The sequence below is a fragment of the Myotis myotis genome, unplaced genomic scaffold, assembly GCF_014108235.1.
Source record: "Myotis myotis isolate mMyoMyo1 unplaced genomic scaffold, mMyoMyo1.p scaffold_m19_p_4, whole genome shotgun sequence".
Lineage (NCBI taxonomy): Eukaryota > Metazoa > Chordata > Mammalia > Chiroptera > Vespertilionidae > Myotis > Myotis myotis.
The window spans coordinates 83,252,393-83,271,107 of record NW_023416346.1 but is presented as its reverse complement, the minus strand read 5'-3'; the positions used below and the strand labels follow the sequence as shown (position 1 = coordinate 83,271,107).

The window sequence follows — 18,715 nt, the reverse complement described above, 5'->3', positions numbered from 1 at the left end:
CTAATACTTTTTGGTGGGATTTTTACGGTCCTCACTATATAGTATCATGTCATCTGCAAACAATGACAGTATTACTTCTTCCTTTTCAATTTAAATGCCTTCAATTTCTTTTCTTTTGTCTGATTGCTGTGGCTAGGACTTCCAGTCCTGTTTTGAATAAAAGTGGTAAGAGTGGGAATCCTTATCTTGCTCCTGATCTTGAGGAAAATGCTTTTACCTTTCCCCCATTTAGTATGATGTTAACTGTGGGTTTGTCACATATATCCTTTATTATGTTGAGGTATGTTCCTTCTATTACCACTTTGCTGAGAGTTTTTATTATAAATGGGTGCTGGATTTTTGTCAAGTGCTTTTTCTTTTTAAATATGTTTTATTGATTTTTTACAGAGAGGAAGGGAGAGAGATACAGAGTTAGAAACATCGATGAGAGAGAAACATCGACCAGCTGCCTCCTGCACACCTCCCACTGGGGATGTGCCCGCAACCCAGGTACATATCCTTGACCGGAATCGAACCTGGGACCCTCTACTCCGTAGGCTGACGCTCTATCCACTGAGCCAAACCGGTTTCGGCAAGTGCTTTTTCTTTATTGATATGATCATATTATTTTCATCCTACATTTTGTTTATGTGGTGTATCACATTCATTGATTTGTGCATATTGAACCAACCTTACATCCCCGGAATAAATCCTGCTTCATCATAGTGTATGATCTTTTTAATGTAGTGCTGAATTTGGTTTGATAATTGTTGAGGATTTTTTTCATCTATATTCATCAGGGATATCGGCCTATAATTTTCTTCTTTTTTTAATTAAATCTTTATTGTTCAGATTATTACATTTGTTCCTCTTCCCCCCCCCATAACTCCCCTCCTTCCAGTCCCCACCCCACCCTCCGCCCTCACTCCCCACCCACTGTCCTCATCCATAGGTGCACGATTTTTGTCCAGTCTCTTCCTGCATCTCCCACATCCCTTTCCCCCCCAAGAATAGTCAGTCCATTCCCTTTCTATGTCCCTGATTCTATTATAATCACCAGTTCATTCTGTTCATCAGATTATTTATTCACTTGATTCTTAGATTCACTTGTTGATAGATGCATATTTGTTGTTCATAATTTGTATCTTTACCTTTTTCTTCTTCTTCCTCTTCTTAAAGGATACCTTTCAGCATTTCATATAATACTGGTTTGGTGGTGATGAATTCCTGTAGCTTTTCCTTATCTGTGAAGCTCTTTATCTGACCTTCAATTCTGAATGATAGCTTTGCTGGATAAAGTAATCTTGGTTGTAGGTTCTTGGTATTCATCACTTTGAATATTTCTTGCCACTCCCTTCTGGCCTGCAAAGTTTCTGTTGAGAAATCAGCTGACAGTCGTATGGGTATTCCCTTGTAGGTAACTGACTGTCTTTCTCTTGCTGCTTTTAAGATTCTCTCTTTGTCTTTTGCTCTTGGCATTTTAATTATGATGTGTCTTGGTGTGGTCCCCTTTGGATTCCTTTTGTTTGGGGTTCTCTGCGCTTCCTGGACTTGTAAGTCTATTTCTTTCACCAGGTGGGGGAAGTTTTCTGTCATTATTTCTTCAAATAGGTTTTCAATATCTTGCTCTCTCTCATCTTCTGGCACCCCTATAATTCTGATGTTGGTATGCTTGAATCTGTCCCAGAGGCTCCTTACACGATCTTCGTATTTTCGGATTCTTTTTTCATTTTGCTTTTCCAGTTGGGTGTTTTTTGCTTCTTTGCATTTCAAATCTTTGACATGATTCTTGCGCTCCTCTGGTCTGCTGTTGGGTGTCTGTATAATATTCTTTATTTCAGTCAGTGTATGCTTAATTTCTAGTTGGTTCTTTATCACAACATCGAGGGTCTCATTAGATTTCTTGTAGATCTCATTAAGTTTATTGGCCGTTTCTAGAAAATTATTGAAAGACCTTAAAAGTGTGGTTCTGAACTCTATATCCTCCATTGACAATTTTGTCCTGTTTCTTTGTCTCCGCATTTTTTATGCTTTCTTGGTGCACCCCCTAGTGGTCTTTGTGCGCAGTCTTATTGTAGTTAAGACTTGATTGTTGTCGGTATTACTGGGGGGATTTGACCTCCAGGCCAACTGGCTGTGAGAATCAGCTGTATCTGCAGTGGGAAAACTTCTGTCCTCTGGGCAGCTGCTAATCTAGCCTTTGCCTGAGGCTATCTGGCAAATGCCTCTGTGCAGGGCTTGGGTGGGGCGGGTCGCACGGGATCAACAGGGCGGGCGGAGGGAGCAGTTATGGCTGCTCTCAGTCCCGTCCCCAGAGGCTCTGCCTCTCAGAGTCCCAGCAACCGCTGCAAACCTCGGAGAAAAAGCTGCCCTCGAGTTCCGACCGATGCCAGACAGTCCCGCTTCTCCCGTTTGAGTCTGGGTCACTAGAGACTCACCCGGAACTGGAGCTCAGAGCCTGAGACTCCCTCCCGATTGAAAACGACAACCGCGTCCTCTGCCGCCAGCCCGCTCCGCGCACACCTCCGCACATTTGTATTTTCCACACTGCGCCTCTTCTGAGTCTCGGTATGCTGTTCTTTTTCCTTCTAGTTGAAGAATTTCCCCTCAGCCAGCCTTCCTGTGGTTCTAGGTGATGTCCGTTCCGTCTTTTAGTTGTATTTTCGAAGTGGTTGTGCGAGGCAGCAATCTCCGGTGTTTACCTATGCCACCATCTTGGTTCTCTGGCATTCTATAATTTTCTTTTTTGTAATTTCTTTATTTGATGTTGGAATCAGAGTAATGGTGGCCTCATAAAATAGGCTTGGGAGTCTTCCTTTTCAATTTTTTGAAATAGCTTGAGAAGGATAGGTATTAATTCTTCTATGAATGTTTTCTAAACTTAACCTGGGAAGCCTTCCAGTCCAAAACTGTTTTTGTTGGGGGTTTTTTTATCACTGATTTTATTTTGTTAGTAGTAATTGGTCTGCTTAGATTTTCTGTTTCTTCTTGAGTCAGTTTGGAAGACTGTATGTAATCTAGGAATTGATCCATTTCTTCAAGACTGTTCAATTTAACCAAGATGGCGGCATAGGTTAACACCGGAAATTGCTGCCTCGAACAACCACTTCAAAAAACAACTAAAAGATGGAACAGACATCATCTAGAACCACAGGAAGGCTGGCTGAGTGGAAATTCTACAACTAGGAGGAAAGAGAATATCATACCCAGACTCAGAGGAGGCGCAGTGCTGAAGTGAAATACTGAGGTGCGGAGTGCGCGCGGAGCAGGCCGGTGGCAGAGGGCGCCGTTGTTGTTTTCAATCGGGAGGGAGCTTCAGACTCTGAGCTCCAGATCTGGGCGAGTCTCTAGGGACCCAGACTCAAACGGGAGAAGTGGGACTGTCCGGCTTCGGTCGGAAATCGAAGGCAGCTTTCTGTCCGAGGTTTGCAGCGGTTGCTGGGACTCTGTGAGGCAGAGCCCCTAGGGACGGAACTGAGACCAGCCATAACTACTCGCTCCGGCCCGCCCTGTAGATCCCCAGGCACCCGCCCCGCCCAAGCCCTGCGCAGAGCCATTTGCCGGATAGCTTCAGGCAAACGCTAGATTAGCACCACCCTAGAGATCCAGCACAGAAGCTCTCCCACTGCAGACACAGCGGACTCTCATAGCCAGTTAGCCTGGAGGTCAAATCACCCCCGGTATTGCCAACAACAATCAAGTCTTAACTACAACAAGACTGTGCACAAAGACCACTAGGGGGTGCACCAAGAAAGCATAAAAAATGCGGAGACAAAGAAACAGGACAAAATTGTCAATGGAGGATATAGAGTTCAGAACCACACTTTTAAGGTCTTTCAATAATTTTCTAGAAACTGCCAATAAACTTAATGAGATCTACAAGAAACCTAATGAGACCCTCGATGTTGTGATAAAGAACCAACTAGAAATTAAGCATACACTGACTGAAATAAAGAATATTATACAGACACCCAACAGCAGACCAGAGGAGCGCAAGAATCAAGTCAAAGATTCGAAATGAGAAGAAGCAAAAAACACCCAACTGGAAAAGCAAAATGAAAAAAGAATCCGAAAATACGAAGATCGTGTAAGGAGCCTCCGGGACAGATTCAAGCATACCAACATCAGAATTATAGGAGTGCCAGAAGATGAGAGAGAGCAAGATATTGAAAACCTATTTGAAGAAATAATGACAGAAAACTTCCCCCACCTGGTGAGAGAAATAGACTTACAGGTCCAGGAAGCGCAGAGAACCCCAAACAAAAGGAATCCAAAGAGGACCACACTAAGACACATCATAATTAAAATGCCAAGAGCAAAAGACAAAGAGAGAATCTTAAAAGCAGCAAGAGAAAGACAGTCAGTTACCTACAAGGGAATACCCATATGACTGTCAGCTGATTTCTCAACAGAAACTTTGCAGGCCAGAAGGGAGTGGCAAGAAATATTCAAAGTGATGAATACCAAGAACCTACAACCAAGATTACTTTATCCAGCAAAGCTATCATTCAGAACTGAAGGTCAGATAAAGAGCTTCACAGATAAGGAAAAGTTAAAGGAGTTCATCACCACCTAGCCAGTATTATATGAAATGCTGAAAGGTATCCTTTAAGAAGAGGAAGAAGAAGAAAAAGGTAAAGATACAAATTATGAACAACAAACATGCATCTATCAACAAGTGAATCTAAGAATCAAGTGAATAAATAATATGGTGATCATAATAGAATCAGGGACATAGAAAGGGAATGGACTGACTATTCTTGGGGGGGAAAGGGGTGTGGGAGATGCAGGAAGAGACTGGACAAAAATCGTGCACCTATGGATGAGGACAGTGGGTGGGGAGTGAGGGCGGAGGGTGGGGCGGGAACTGGGAGGAGGGATTTATGGGGGGAAAAAAGAGGAACAAATGTAATAATCTGAACAATAAAGATTTAATTTTAAAAAAAAGACTGTTCAATTTGTTGGCATATAATTGTTCATAGTATTTTTAATAATCCTTTGTATTTCTGTGGTGTAAGGTGTCATTTTTCCTCTTTTATTTTTATTTTATTTATTTGGGTCTTCTCTTTTTTTTTTTCTTGATTAGTGCTGGTTAGAGCTTCATAAATCTTGTTTATCTTTTTAAAGAACCACTTCTTGGTTACATTGATCTTTTTATTTTTATTTTTTTGGACTATTTTATTTATGCTCAGATCTTTATTATTTCCCTCTTTCTACTCACTTTGAGTTTTGTTTCCTCTTTTTCTAGTTCATTTAAGTGTGAGGATAGTTTATTAGATATTGTTCCTGTTTCTTTTTTTTCAGTATTAGTGCAAATTTATTTAATTCTTTATAATAAAGAGGTAATATGAAAATTGACCCTCACATCCTCACATCCTCACAAAATGGCTGCCTGTGACCAGGCTGGCAAAGGGGTTAGTGAGGGACAACTAAACAACTGAACAAGCAGGCTGCGTGGGGCGACCAGGCTGGCAGGGGGGTAGTTGGGGGCAACCAGGCCAACAGAGGGGGCAGTTGGGGGTGACCAGGCCGGCAGGGGGGCAGTTAGGGGTGACCAGGCTGGCAGGGGGGCAGTTAGGGGTGACCAGGCAGGGAGGCAGGTGAGTGATTAGAAGCAGTTGTGAGAGGGATGTCAGACTGCCGGTTTAGGCCTGATCCCACGGATCGGGCCTAAACCGGCAGTCTGACATCCCCTGAGGGGTCCCAGATTAGAGAGGGTGTAGGCTGGTCTGAGGGGACCCCCCCACACATGAATTTCGTGCACCGGGCCTCTAGTATATCTTATTGGGAAATAGAAAAGAGTGATAAAAGATACATTAGACTCCAATGAAAATGACAGATTTGTAAGGCAAAAATGATCAAATCCTGGAAATGAAATATAGCCTGCATCTATTCAATATGTCTTCCTGGTCACATTGCTTCCTCCTTTCTGTCTCCTCCACTTCTGTTTTATTAAAAATACATGGCATTATACTTAGGGCCACCCAGAAAAACCAGGAGAAGTGTATCCTCTGCAAAGACCCTCTTTTCCCCCAAATAAGTAACATCCTTTTATCAAATAAGTGAATCACACATTAGGGGGTTTAGAATATGGACATATTGTGTTGAGGGTTGCCAGTTAACCCACTACAGATGTCCTGTGGTTGACTCCATCAAAAGACCTATTATCATTGACCCAAGTAAGGACAGTTTTCTATCTCTGGGCATCATGTCAAGTATGACTCTTATATATGCTTCCATTCCTTAGTGAACCTGGGAAGAACCATTCTTAGAACAAATTCAACAAAAAAAAGAATGTATGGTTTCTGCTGTCCTGTTCTTGAAGTCCTTGTAATGACAGACAACTCTCTTAATTGTTTGACCACATAACAGATGTTTTAGGAATTTCTTTTCTTATTAGAACCAAAGGTTTTTTCGCTGATGAAGTTCAAATATTTCACAATCATCTCACACTACTGAGATGATATAATTATGCCAACTTTTTTAAAATATATTTTTTATTGATTAAGATATTACATATGTGTCCTTATCCCCACGTTACCCCCTACTCCCCCGGCCCCTCCCCCCCCCCCGCTCATGCCCTTACCCCTCCGTTGTCCATGTCCATTGGTTAGGCCTATATGCTTGCATATAAGTCCTTTGGTTGATCTTTCCCCCTTACCCCTACCCTCCCCTACCTTCCCTCCAAGGCCCGACAGTCCAATCAATGCCTCTCCGTCTCTGGATCAGTCCTTGTTCATCAGTTTATGTTGTTCATTATATTCCACAAATGAGTGAGATCATGTGGTATTTATCCGCTCTCCAGTTCCATCCATGCTGTGGCAAATGGTAAGAGTTCATTTTTCTTCTTCCTCTTCTTAAAGAATACCTTTCAGCATTTCATATAATGCTGGTTTGGTGGTAATGAACTCCTTTAGCTTTCTCTTATCTGTGAAGCTCTTTATCTGACCTTCTATTCTGAATGATAGCTTTGCTGGATAAAGTAATCTTGGTTGTAGGTTCTTGCTATTCATCACCTTGAAAATTTCTTGCCACTCTCTTCTGGCCTGCATGGTTTCTGTTGAGAAATCAGCTGACAGTCGTATGGGTACTCCCTTGTAGGTAACTGACTGTCTTTCTCTTGCTGCTTTTAAGATTCTCTCTTTGTCTTTTGCTCTTGGCATTTTAATTATGATGTGTCTTGGTGTGGTCCTCTTTGGATTCCTTTTGTTTGGGGTTCTCTGCACTTCCTGGACTTGGAAGTCTATTTCTTTCACCAGGTGGGGGAAGTTTTCTGTCATTATTTCTTCAAATAGGTTTTCAATATCTTGCCCTCTCTCTTCTTCTGGTACCCCTATAATTCTGATGTTGGTATGCTTGAAGTTGTCCCAGAGGCTCCTTACACTATCTTCATATTTTTGGAATCTTTTTTCTTTTTTCTTTTTCGGTTGGGTATTTTTTGTTTCTTTGTATTTCAAATCTTTGACTTGATTCTTGGGATCCTCTTGTCTGCTGTTGGATCTCTGTATATTATTCTTTATTTCAGTCAGTGTATGCTTAATTTCTCGTTGGTCCTTTTTCATATCCTCGAGGGTCTCACTAGATTTCTTGAGGGTCTCACTAAATTTATCAGCGGTTTCCATAAAATTCTTGAAAATCCTTATAAACGTGGTTTTGAACTCTATATCCAGTCGTTTGCTTTCCTCCATTTCTGTCATTTGTGACCTGTTTCTTTGTCTCTGCATTTTTTATGCTTCCGCTTCCCTGTGTTGGTAGAGTGGTTTTGTGTGCTAGGTGTCCTGTAGGGCCCAGTGGCTCAACCTCCCCAGTTACCTGAGGTGGACACTCTTGGTTCACCCCCTTGTGGGCTTTGTGCACAGTCTTGTTGTAGTTAAGCCTTGATTGTTGTAGGATCACTGGGAGGAATTGACCTCCAGGCCAATTGGCAGTGAGAATCAGCTGTGTCTGCAGTGGAAGAACTTCTGTGCTGAAGACACCCTTCTGGGGCAAGACTTGCTTCAGTGGGGCTTTGGTGCTCACTGAGTCTGCCCCCTGGGTGTGTCCCTTATGGATCTGAGGAGTTGTAATCCGGATGGTCCCCCTCTGACAAGTGGGTACACTGGCTCTTGGAGGTTATCCAGCAGGAGCTATGAAGAGAACTGCAGATTCCCCTTCCTTTTTTGGAGTTTGGAGGTGCCCTGATGTGGCCCAGCTGTGAAGCAATGCAAGCTGCTGTGGGGCCTTGGGCCTTCTCTTGGAAGTGCTGGGTCTGTGGCCCAGCTGTAATTTGTTAGGTAATTTTCAGGTTGCAAAGGGCCAGGGCATTCAAATGCAAAAGCTTCTGCCGCAGCCTGGGTGGGGCGGGGTCTCAGGGAATCAAAGGGCGGAGCAAGGAACTATGGCGGATTCTCAGCCCTGCCCTAAGGGGCCACGCGAGCGTCTCAGTGTCCCGACAATCCAATTGCTGCAAGGACCTCTGAGGGAAAGCCGCCCTTGAGTTCCGAGTTCTGCCCGCTGCCAGACAGTCCAGTTTCTCCCCGTATGAGTCCTGGGTTCCCAGAGACTTCCCGGAACCGGAGTTCAGGGCAGTCGGGAGCTTGTGACTCCCTCCCTATTCAAAAAGACAGCCATGTCCTCAGGTACCAGCCCCTTTCCGGGCACTCTCGAGCCTCCGTACCTTTGCACTTTACTTCCGCAGCTCCTGACCCTCAGTGTGCTTTTCTCCTTCCTTCTAGTTGTAGAATGTCCACTCCGCCAGCCTTCCTGAAGTTCTGGATGATATCCGTTTTGTCTGTTTATTCTGTTTTGAAGTTGTTGTAGGAGGCAGCAATTTCGGTGTTTCCCTATGCCGCCATCTTAGTTTCCATTCTAATTATGCCAATTTTATAGATAATGAAACCGAGTATAGTGGATGCTAATATTGCTCAAAGGTTTCAACAGATTCAGGTTTCAACATAAAGTTAAAATGCATTTGGTCATATTCTAATCATTTAAGAAAAATCTGGTGACAGAAGAGTCAGTAATTCTGGATCTCTCACAATTTCTATCACTATTCATTTTTATTTATTCTAAAAATCCAGGTTCCTGTTTCTTGAGGTGGTCTCTACTGGTATGACTTTCCTTCTTAGGACTGCTTTTGCTTTGTCCCATAGATTTTGGGTTTTCTTTGTTTTTAACTTGTTTTATTGATTTTAGAGAGAAAGGGAGGAGAGAGAGAGAGAGAGAGAGAGAGAGAGAGAGAGAGAGAGAGAGAGATTGATTTGTTGTTTCAGTTATTTATGATTTCATTGGCTGCTTCTTATATTTGCCCTGACCAAGGATAAAACCCACAACCTTGGCGATTTGGGATGATGCTCTAATCAACTGAGCTACTCGGCCAGGGCCAGGGTCATTGTGATTTAATTTCATTTGTCTCAAGGAATCTTCTGCTTTCTTCATTGATGTCATTGTTAATTCATTCAGTGTTTAGTGGCATGTTACTTAGCCATGTTTTTGTGTGTTTTACAGGGTTGTTTTTTTTCCTTTTAATTGATTTCGGGTTTCATAACGCTGTGGTAAGAGAAGATGATTGCTATGATTTCAGTCTTAAATTTATTGAAACTGTGTTTTGGCCTAACATGTGGTCTTTCCTGGAAAATGTTCCATGTATACTTGAATGTATAATATGATGCTTTGCTGTGAAATGCTCTAAGAATGTCAATTAAATTCATCTGATCTAATGTGTTGTTTAAGGCCTCTGTATCCTTGTTGATTTTCTGTCTGGAAGATCTATCCCTTGATGACAATGGGGTGTTAAAATTCTCTGCAATGACTGTATTACTGTCGATCTTTCCCTTTATGTTTGTCAATATTTTCTTTATATATTTAGGTGTGCCTATGTTAGGTTCATAAATGTTTACAAAGGTAATATCCTTTTGTTGATTTCTTTTAACATTATGAAATGTCCTTTTTTTCTTTAGTGATTAAGTTATTACATATGTGTCCTTATTCCCCCATTCCCCCCCCCAACCCCCCACTCATGTCCTTATCCCCCTGGTGTCTGTGTCCATTGGTTAGGCATACAAGCCCTTTGGTTGAACTCTCCCCCTTACCCCCACCCTCTGCTACCTTCCCTTTTTATTTTTATGTAGTCCCATTTGTTTATTTTCTCTTTAGTTTCCATTGCCTTAGGAGCTGTATTGGTGCAGATATTGCTTCGGCATATATCTGAGATTTTGCTGCCTGTGGATTCCTCTAATCTATAATAATAAAAGCGTAATATGCTAATTAGACCAGATAGCCGAACGATCTTCCAGACGAAGCCATGGCGATGGGGGCCGAGGCAGAGGTGGTTAGGGGCGATCAGGCAGGCAGGCAGGCAGGCAGGCGAGCGGTTAGGAGCCAGTGGTCCTGGATTGCAAGAGGGATGTCTGACTGTCAGTTCAAGCCCAATTCCACAGTCGGACATCCCCCAAGGTGTCCCAGATTGTGAAAGGGTTCAGGCCAGGTTGCACTGGGCCTCTAGTATTTTTATGGTTCCCCATCTTATGTTTAAGCCCTTTATCCATTTTGAGTTTATTTTCGTGTACGGTGTAAGTTGGTGGTCTAGTTTCATTTTTTTGCATGTATCTGTCCAATTTTCCCAACAGCATTTATATTTATTTTTTTTAAATATATTTTATTGATTTTTTACAGAGAGGAAGGGAGAGGGATAGAGTTAGAAACATCGATGAGAGAGAAACATCGATCAGCTGCCTCCTGTACACTCCCCTACTGGGGATGTGCCTGCAACCAAGGTACATGCCCTTGATCGGAATCAAATCTGGGATCTTTCAGTCTGCAGGCCAATGCTCTATCCACTGAGCCAAACCTGTCAGGGCCCAACACCATTTATTGAAGAGACTGTCTTGACTCCATTGTATGTTCTTGCCTCCTTTGTCAAATATTAATGAGCATAGTGGTTTGGGTCAATTTCTGCGTTCTCTATTTTATTCCATTGATCTATGTGTCTGTTCTTGTGCCAGTACCAGGCTGTTTTGACAACTGTGGCTTTGTAATGCAGCTTGATATCTGGTATTGAGATCCCTCCTACTTTGTTCTTCTTTCTCAGGATCGCTGCAGCTATTCCGGGTCTTTTTTTATTCCAGATGAATTTTTGGAGAGTTCGTTCTATATGCCGTTGGTATTTTAATGGGGAGTGCATTGAATCTATAGATTGCTTTGGGTAGTATGGACATGAAATGTCCCTTTTTATCTCTTATGACAGCCTTAGTTTTCAAGTCTGTTTTCCAGTATATGTATTGCTACTTCAGCTTTTGTTTTTTTCCATTTGCATGAACTATCTTTTTTCATTCCTTTACTTTTAGCCTTTTGATATGAAGTGAATCTCTTATAGACAGCATATGTATAAGTCTTATGTTCTATTTTAAAGTATATTTTTATTGATTTCAGAGAGGAAGGGAGAGGGAGGGAGAGATAGAAACATTAATTATGAGGGAGAATCATGGATCAGCTGCCTCGAGCCTGCAACCCAGGCATGTGCCATTGACCGGAATCAAACCCAGGATTCTTCAGTCTGCAGGCCAATGCTCTATCCACTGAGCCAAACCGGCTAGGGCAGGGGTAGGCAAACTTTTTTTGACTCGAGGGCCACAATGGGTTCTTAAACTGGACCAGAGGGCCGGAACAAAAGCATGGATAGAGTGTTTGTGTGAACTAATATAAATTCTAAGTAAACATCATTACATAAAAGGGTACGGTCTTTTTTTTTTTTAGTTTTATTCATTTCAAACGGGCCGGATCTGGCCCGCGGGCCGTAGTTTGCCCACGGCTGGGATAGGGCCTTATATTCTTATAATTCAGCCACCCTACATGTCTTTTGATTGCAGCGTTTAATCCATTTGCATTTAACGTGTTTATTGATAGGTATGTAATTATTCCCATTTTATTATTAACTAGAGGCCGGATGCATGAAATTCGTGCAAGAGTAAGCCTTCCTTTCCCTGGCTGCCAGCACCGGCTTCCCTCTGGCACCTGGGACCCGGGCTTCCCTCCAGCTGCCAGCAGGTACCCGGAACCCAGGCTTCCCTTGCAGCCCTGGCTTCGTCCAGAAGGACGTCCGGTCTAATTAGCATATTATACTTTTATTATCATAGATTTTTTTTATCTTCTTTTTTCTTCTTAAAGAAGGACCTTTAACATTTCTTATAATACTAGTTTGGTGGTGATGAACTCCTTTATTTTTTTCTTGTCTGGTAAGCACTATATCTGTCCTTCAATTATTTTTTTTTTTTTAGTTATTTATTAGTTAAGGTATTACAAATGTGTCCTCACCCCCCCCCCCATTAAACCCCCATCCTCCCCCCGCCCACTCATGCTCTCATCCCCCGTTATCCATGTCCATTGGTTTGGCTTATATGAATGCATACAAGTCCTTTGGTTGATCTCTTCTCCTTACCTCCCCCCCTCCCCTACTTTCCCTCCTGGGATTAGTAGTCTGATTGCTGTTTCTCTGTCTTTGGATCTGTCCCTGTTCATCAGTCTATGTTGTTCTCTATATTCCACAAATGAGTGAAATCATGAGGTATTTATTTTTCTCTGACTGGCTTATTTCACTTAGCATAATGCTCTCCAGTTCCATCCATGCTATTGCAAAAGGCAAGAGTTCCTTCTTTTTTACTGCAGCGTAGTATTCCATTGTGTAGATGTACCACAGTTTTTTAATCCACTCATCTGTTGATGGGCACTTAGGCTGTTTCCAAATCTTAGCTATGGTGAATTGTGCTGCTATGAACATAGGAGTGCATATATCCTTTCTGATTGGTGTTTCTGGCTTCTTGGGATATATTCCTAGAAGTGGGATCACTGGTTCAAATGGGAGGTCCATTTTTAGTTTTTTGAGGAAGCTCCATACAGTTCTCCACAGTGGCTGCACCAGTCTGCATTCCCACCAGCAGTGCAGAAGGGTTCCTTTTTCTTCAAGCACTTGTTGATTTGTTGATGATAGCCATTCAGACAGGTGTGAGATGATACCGCATTGTCGTTTTGATTTGCATCTCTCGTATAATGTGACTTTGAGCATGTTTTCGTATGTCTTTCGGCCTTCTGTATGTCCTCTTTCGAAAACTGTCTATCTAGGTCCATTGCCCATTTTTGATTGGATTGTTTATCTTTTTGTTGTTAAGTTTCATGAGTTCCCTGTAAATGTTGGAGATTAAACCCTTATCGGTGATATCATTGGCAAATATGTTCTCCCATGCAGTGGGTCTTCTTGTTGTTTTGTTGATGGTTTCCTTTGCTGTGCAAAAGCTTTTTATTTTGATGTAGTCCCATTTTTTTATTTTCTCTTTAGTTTCCATTGCCCTAGGAGCATTATCAGAGACGGAATTCCTTCGGCATATGTTTGTGATTTTGCTTCCTGTAGATTCCTCTAGTATTTTTATGGTTTCCTGCCTTACATTTAAGTCTTTTATCCATTTTGAGTTTATTTTTGTGTATGGTGTGAGTCGGTGGTCTAGTTTCATCCTTTTGCATGTATCTGTCCAATTTTCCCAACACCATTTATTAAAGACACTGTCTTGACTCCATTGTATGCTCTTGCCTCCTTTGTCAAATATTAATTGGGCATAGTGGTTTGGGTTGATTTCTGGGTTCTCTATTCTATTCCATTGATCTATATGTCTGGTCTTGTGCCAGTACCAAGCTATTTTAAGTACAGTGGCTTTGTAATACAGTTTGATGTCTGGTATTGAGATCCCACCTACTTTGTTCTTCTTTCTCAGGATTGCTGCAGCTATTTGAGGTCTTTTTTTTATTCCAGATGAATTTTTGGAACATTCATTCTAGATCTGTGAAATATGCCTTTGGTATTTAATGGGAAGTGCGTTGAATTTATAGATTGCTTTGGGTAGTATGGACATTTTAATGATGTTGATTCTACCAATCCAAGAACATGGTATGTTCTTCCATCTGTTTATGTCTTCCTCTATCTCTTTTTTCAGTGTCCTGTAGTTTTTTGCATATAAGTCTTTTACCTCCTTAGTTAAGTTTATTCCTAGGTATCTTAAGTTTTTTGATGCTATGGTAAATGGGATTGCTTTTTTAGTCTCACTTTCTGTAAGTTCACTATTGGTGTAAAGAAATGCCATAGATTTCTTGATATTAATTTTGTATCCTGCTACATTGCTGAATTCATTTATTAAGTCTAATAATTTTTTGATGGAGTCTTTAGGGTTCTCTGTGTACAGTGTCATGTCATCTGCAAATAAGGACAGTTTTACTTCTTCTTTTCCAATTTGGATGCCTTTTTTTTTTTTCTTTCTGAAGCATTCGATTTATTTTTCATTAGAAACAAGTCTCTTTTTGCACTCATATTTCTTTGTGTTTTTTTTAAACTTTTTTTTTTAATTTATTGCTTAAAGTATTGCAAAGGGTATTACATATGTGTCCATTTTATCCCCCCGCCCTAGACAGTCCCCTAGCCTCCCCTATCCCCCAGTGTCTTATGTCCATTGGTTATGCTTATATGCATGCATACAAGTCCTTTAGTTGATCTCTTACCCCCCTATCTCCTGCTCCCCAACCCTCCCCAGCCTTCCCGCTGCAGTTTGACAATCTGTTTGAGGCAGCTCTGCCTCTGTATCTATTATTGTTCAAAAGTTTATAATGGTCTCTATTATCCATGAATGAGTGAGATCATGTGGTATTTTTCCTTCATTGACTGGCTTATTTCACTTAGCATAATGCTCTCCAGTTCCATCCATGACGTTGCAAATGGTAAGAGTTCCTTCCTTTTTAGAGCAGCATAGTATTCCATCGTGTAGATGTACCACAGTTTGCTAATCCATTCATCTACTGATGGGCACTTAGGCTGTTTCCAGATCTTAGCTATGGTGAATTGTGCTGCTATGAACATAGGGGTGCATATATCCTTTCTGATTGGTGTTTCTGTTTTCTTGGGATATATTCCTAGAAGTGGGATCACAGGGTCAAATGGGAGTTCCATTTTCAGTTTTTTAAGGAAACTCCATACTGTCTTCCATAGTGGCTGCACCAGTCTGCATTCCCACCAGCAGTGGACAAGTGTTCCTTTTTCTCCACATCCTCTCCAGCACTTGTCGTTTGTTGATTTGTTGATGATAGCCAGTCTGACAGGTGTGAGATGGTACCTCATTGTTGTTTTGATTTGCATCTCTCGGATGATTAGTGACTTTGAGCATGTTTTCATATGTCTCTTGGCTTTCTGAATGTCCTCTTTTGAAAGGTGTCTATTTAGGTCCTTTGCCCATTTTTTGATTGGATTGTTTATCTTCCTTTTGTTAAGTTGTATGAGTTCCCTATAAATTTTGGAGATTAGGCCCTTATCAGATATGACATTGGCAAATATGTTTTCCCACACAGTGGGTTTTCTCGTTGTTTTGTTGATGGTTTCTTTTGCTGTGCAGAAGCTTTTTATTTTGATGTAGTCCCATATTACCCTTTTACTATATAGGGTAGAGGCCTGGTGCATGGGTGGGGGCCGGCTGGTTTGCCCTGAAGGGTGTCCTGTATCAGGATGCGGGTCCCGCTTGGGTTCCTGGCCAGCCTGGATGAGGGGATGATGGCTGTTTGCAGCTGGCCACACCCCCTTCAGGGTGGGGGTCCCCACTGGTGTGCCTGGCCAGCCTGGATGAGGGGATGATGGCTGTTTGCAGCTGGTCACACCCCCTTCAGGGCGGGGGTCCCCACTGGGGTGCCTGGCCAATCTCGGTGAGGAATGAGGGCTGTTTTCAGGCTGGCGGGTAACTGAAGCTCTCATCCTCTCCTTTTTTTCTTTTTTTTCTTTTTTTCCTGGGATTTATTTACCTTCTATGGCTGTCAATGGAGCTGAGAGCCGGTTTTAGCTCTGAGGCTTGGCTCCAGCTCTGAGACCTCGGCTGCTGAAAGCAGGTATCTGGGTTTGTTTGGGTTCTATAATTGAAACACTGTTGCAACTTCAGCTCGGCCAGCTGGCTGAAAGCATGAGGTTTGTTTAGCTTCTATAATTGCAACATTGTTTCTTAGAGTGCAAGCTCAGAGCCCAGCAGCAGCAGGCGGGGAACCTTGGCTTCCTCCTTCACTGGAGCAAGCAAGCCTCCTGTTTGCTTCTGTTGCCTGGCTGCCGGCCGCCATCTTGGTTGGCAGTTAATTTGCATATCGCCCTGCTTAGCCAATGGGAAGCGTGTCGGAGGTATGGTTAATTACCATGTTTGTCTATTATTAGATAGGATTATTGTACTATTTTTCATACAAACAACTATAAACCTACTTTTGCCCACCCCTAATGAAGTACCTAAAACAGTGTCTGGCTTATAGTAAACACTATATAAAGTTAGCTGTTATCACTCTTTTCATCATTATCATCCTTCTGTAGGCACTTTAGTAATGATAACAACGTGATAAAAAATAGCTGTTCATCTAATTTCTGGGAATTAATTTAAGGATTATGTGTGATAATGGATATAGAAAGTAACTATGCAAATGGTTGTTGACATAGTGGTTGTTATCTGTCTATCTGCTTTGTTTCCATGGGAAAGGATGAGAAGTGGCAACAGACTCAATTGTGTATATCTAATATTTGGACATTTGTCCTTTAAATTTTATTTAAGGAGGCACTCTAAGAAAAGTGAACAGGATTGAGAAGTTTCCTTAAAATTGATGAGTGAATATTTCTATAGGGTCTTTTTTTTCTTTTACCTTTCTTAGCATAAATGTAAGTAATAAGCTTGATGCTTTACCAAGCAATTTAAATTTTGTTTCCTGCTATTAGGTATTAATATTAACCGAGGCCTCCTATGCTTGGGGAATGTGATCAGTGCTCTTGGAGATGACAAAAAGGGTGGCTTTGTGCCCTATAGAGATTCCAAGTTGACGCGATTGCTTCAAGGTAAGCACAAAGTGCCTCTAAAAATAAGATAGAGTAATTATGATAGTGCTGAGAAAGCAGAAATGGAACAGGTAAAAAGCCAGATTTTTGGACTATCACATACAGAGCTGTCTAATTGATAAATAGGAGAGAGACCTGTTGGCAAGCAGACTTGTAAGATAATGGAAAGATGTCTTCATATATGGTTTGAGAGCCAAGAAGTGTGCAGAATGCCAACTGTACTTATACTTTGTATCTGAAAATGAATTTGGTTACTGTTTCTTTATTAGTGCTGATAAGCAGAATTCCCTGAAGTGTTAAAATCTACCTAGTGGGAGCATCCTAGGAATGTTTAATCTCTATAGTGGCTCCTGACTTAGTTAGGCCAGGCCCCAATTGTTTTAACATGATTAACTGCTGAAGTCACAGACTCTTAAGAATGAGGACACATCCAATAGGATTTCAAGCTATTATTATTATTATTTTTAAAATATATTTTATTGATTTTTTACAGAGAGGAAGGGAGAGAGATAGAGAGTTAGAAACATCGATGAGAGAGAAACATCGATCAGCTGCCTCCTGCACATCTCCCACTGGGGATGTGCCCGCAACCCAGGTACATGCCCTTGCCCGGAATCGAACCTGGGACCCCTCAGTCCGCAGGCCGACGCTCTATCCACTGAGCCAAACCGGTTTCGGCAAACTCTATTATTATTTTATACATCAAAAATCTTTGTGTTTTTATATTATCACAAATAGGAATTGGGTAGATACTCATTTCTTTGTTGTTACAGCTCTGATTTTGAATTCTCCAGCCCATATAGACAGCTTTGCTTGCATTTTACTTGTTTGATTTCATTTCCTTCCATTGTTCCTTTTCAGATTCTTTAGGAGGTAATAGCCACACTCTTATGATAGCCTGTGTGAGTCCTGCTGACTCCAATCTAGAAGAAACATTAAATACCCTTCGCTATGCTGACAGAGCAAGAAAAATCAAGAACAAACCCATTGTTAATATTGATCCCCGGACAGCTGAACTTAATCATCTGAAGCAACAGGTATAAGGGACTTGCAATTTGATGAGAAAAATTAGAAGAATGTGAATGGAATGACAGAGCTGCTTCTGTTTCTCAGCTTCTCCTTTATCAGAAATTTAAACATACTGGTTAAGCATATTTTTTAGGGAATTATTACCATGTTAACAATTCCTATTAATATGGTTGTCACATTTAAGATGCGGGGCTGGCATTGGAGATGTAACGGATAAGAAGTGAACATTGAGATAAGATGAAAGGTAGGCAGGAATCAGATCAGATCCTGGAGGTCCTCACATGACTTGTAAAGAATTTGGAATTCAACCTGAAAGTTTTGAGAAACCATTGAAAGTGGGTGGCCATTGGAAGAGGGAGATCACTCTAGCAAGTCTCAAGAAAGTGGATTTTGGGGGGAGCAGGACTAGAAATAGGAAAATAAATTGGGCTGTTATAATAACTCAGGCCTGAACTAAAGACAATAGCAATAGAGATTTAGAGAAGGGGACAAATTAGAAAAACAAATAAAGAAGTACAGTAGAATGTATAGGGCTTACTTAGTAACAAACCTGATGTGGAAGGGCGGGAGAGGATAATCAAGGTTAATTTTCAGGTTTCTTGCTTGGACAAAAGAATAAATGGTAGTAGCAGTGATTAAGTCAGGGAATATAGGCTGAAAAACAGGGTCAGATAGGAAATGATGAAACTCATTTTGTGTTGTTTGAATTTGAAGGGATCGAGGGGATATCTAAGTAGAGTTGCTTAGTAAAAGAGCAGAATGCTGTACAATAGACAGTGAATACTAGATAAGGTAATGGTAGAAGCTGATAGGCTCTTCTTGAAAAAAGGGAAGATACAAGAAGAC

The 18,715-nt window shown here is 41.5% G+C and overlaps 1 protein-coding gene across 3 annotated transcripts in view; it reads left to right on the top strand.

Annotated features, from left to right (window-relative positions):
- KIF4A (kinesin family member 4A) overlaps positions 1–18,715 on the top strand; it is a 183,747-nt gene that overhangs the window by 46,497 nt on the left and 118,535 nt on the right. For all 3 annotated transcript variants that reach the window (XM_036305013.1, XM_036305011.1, XM_036305014.1), the window contains exons 8-9: positions 16,724–16,840; positions 17,702–17,877. In XM_036305013.1, the coding sequence (XP_036160906.1) occupies positions 16,724–16,840; positions 17,702–17,877 (293 nt within the window). The remainder of the gene's footprint in view (positions 1–16,723; positions 16,841–17,701; positions 17,878–18,715) is intronic.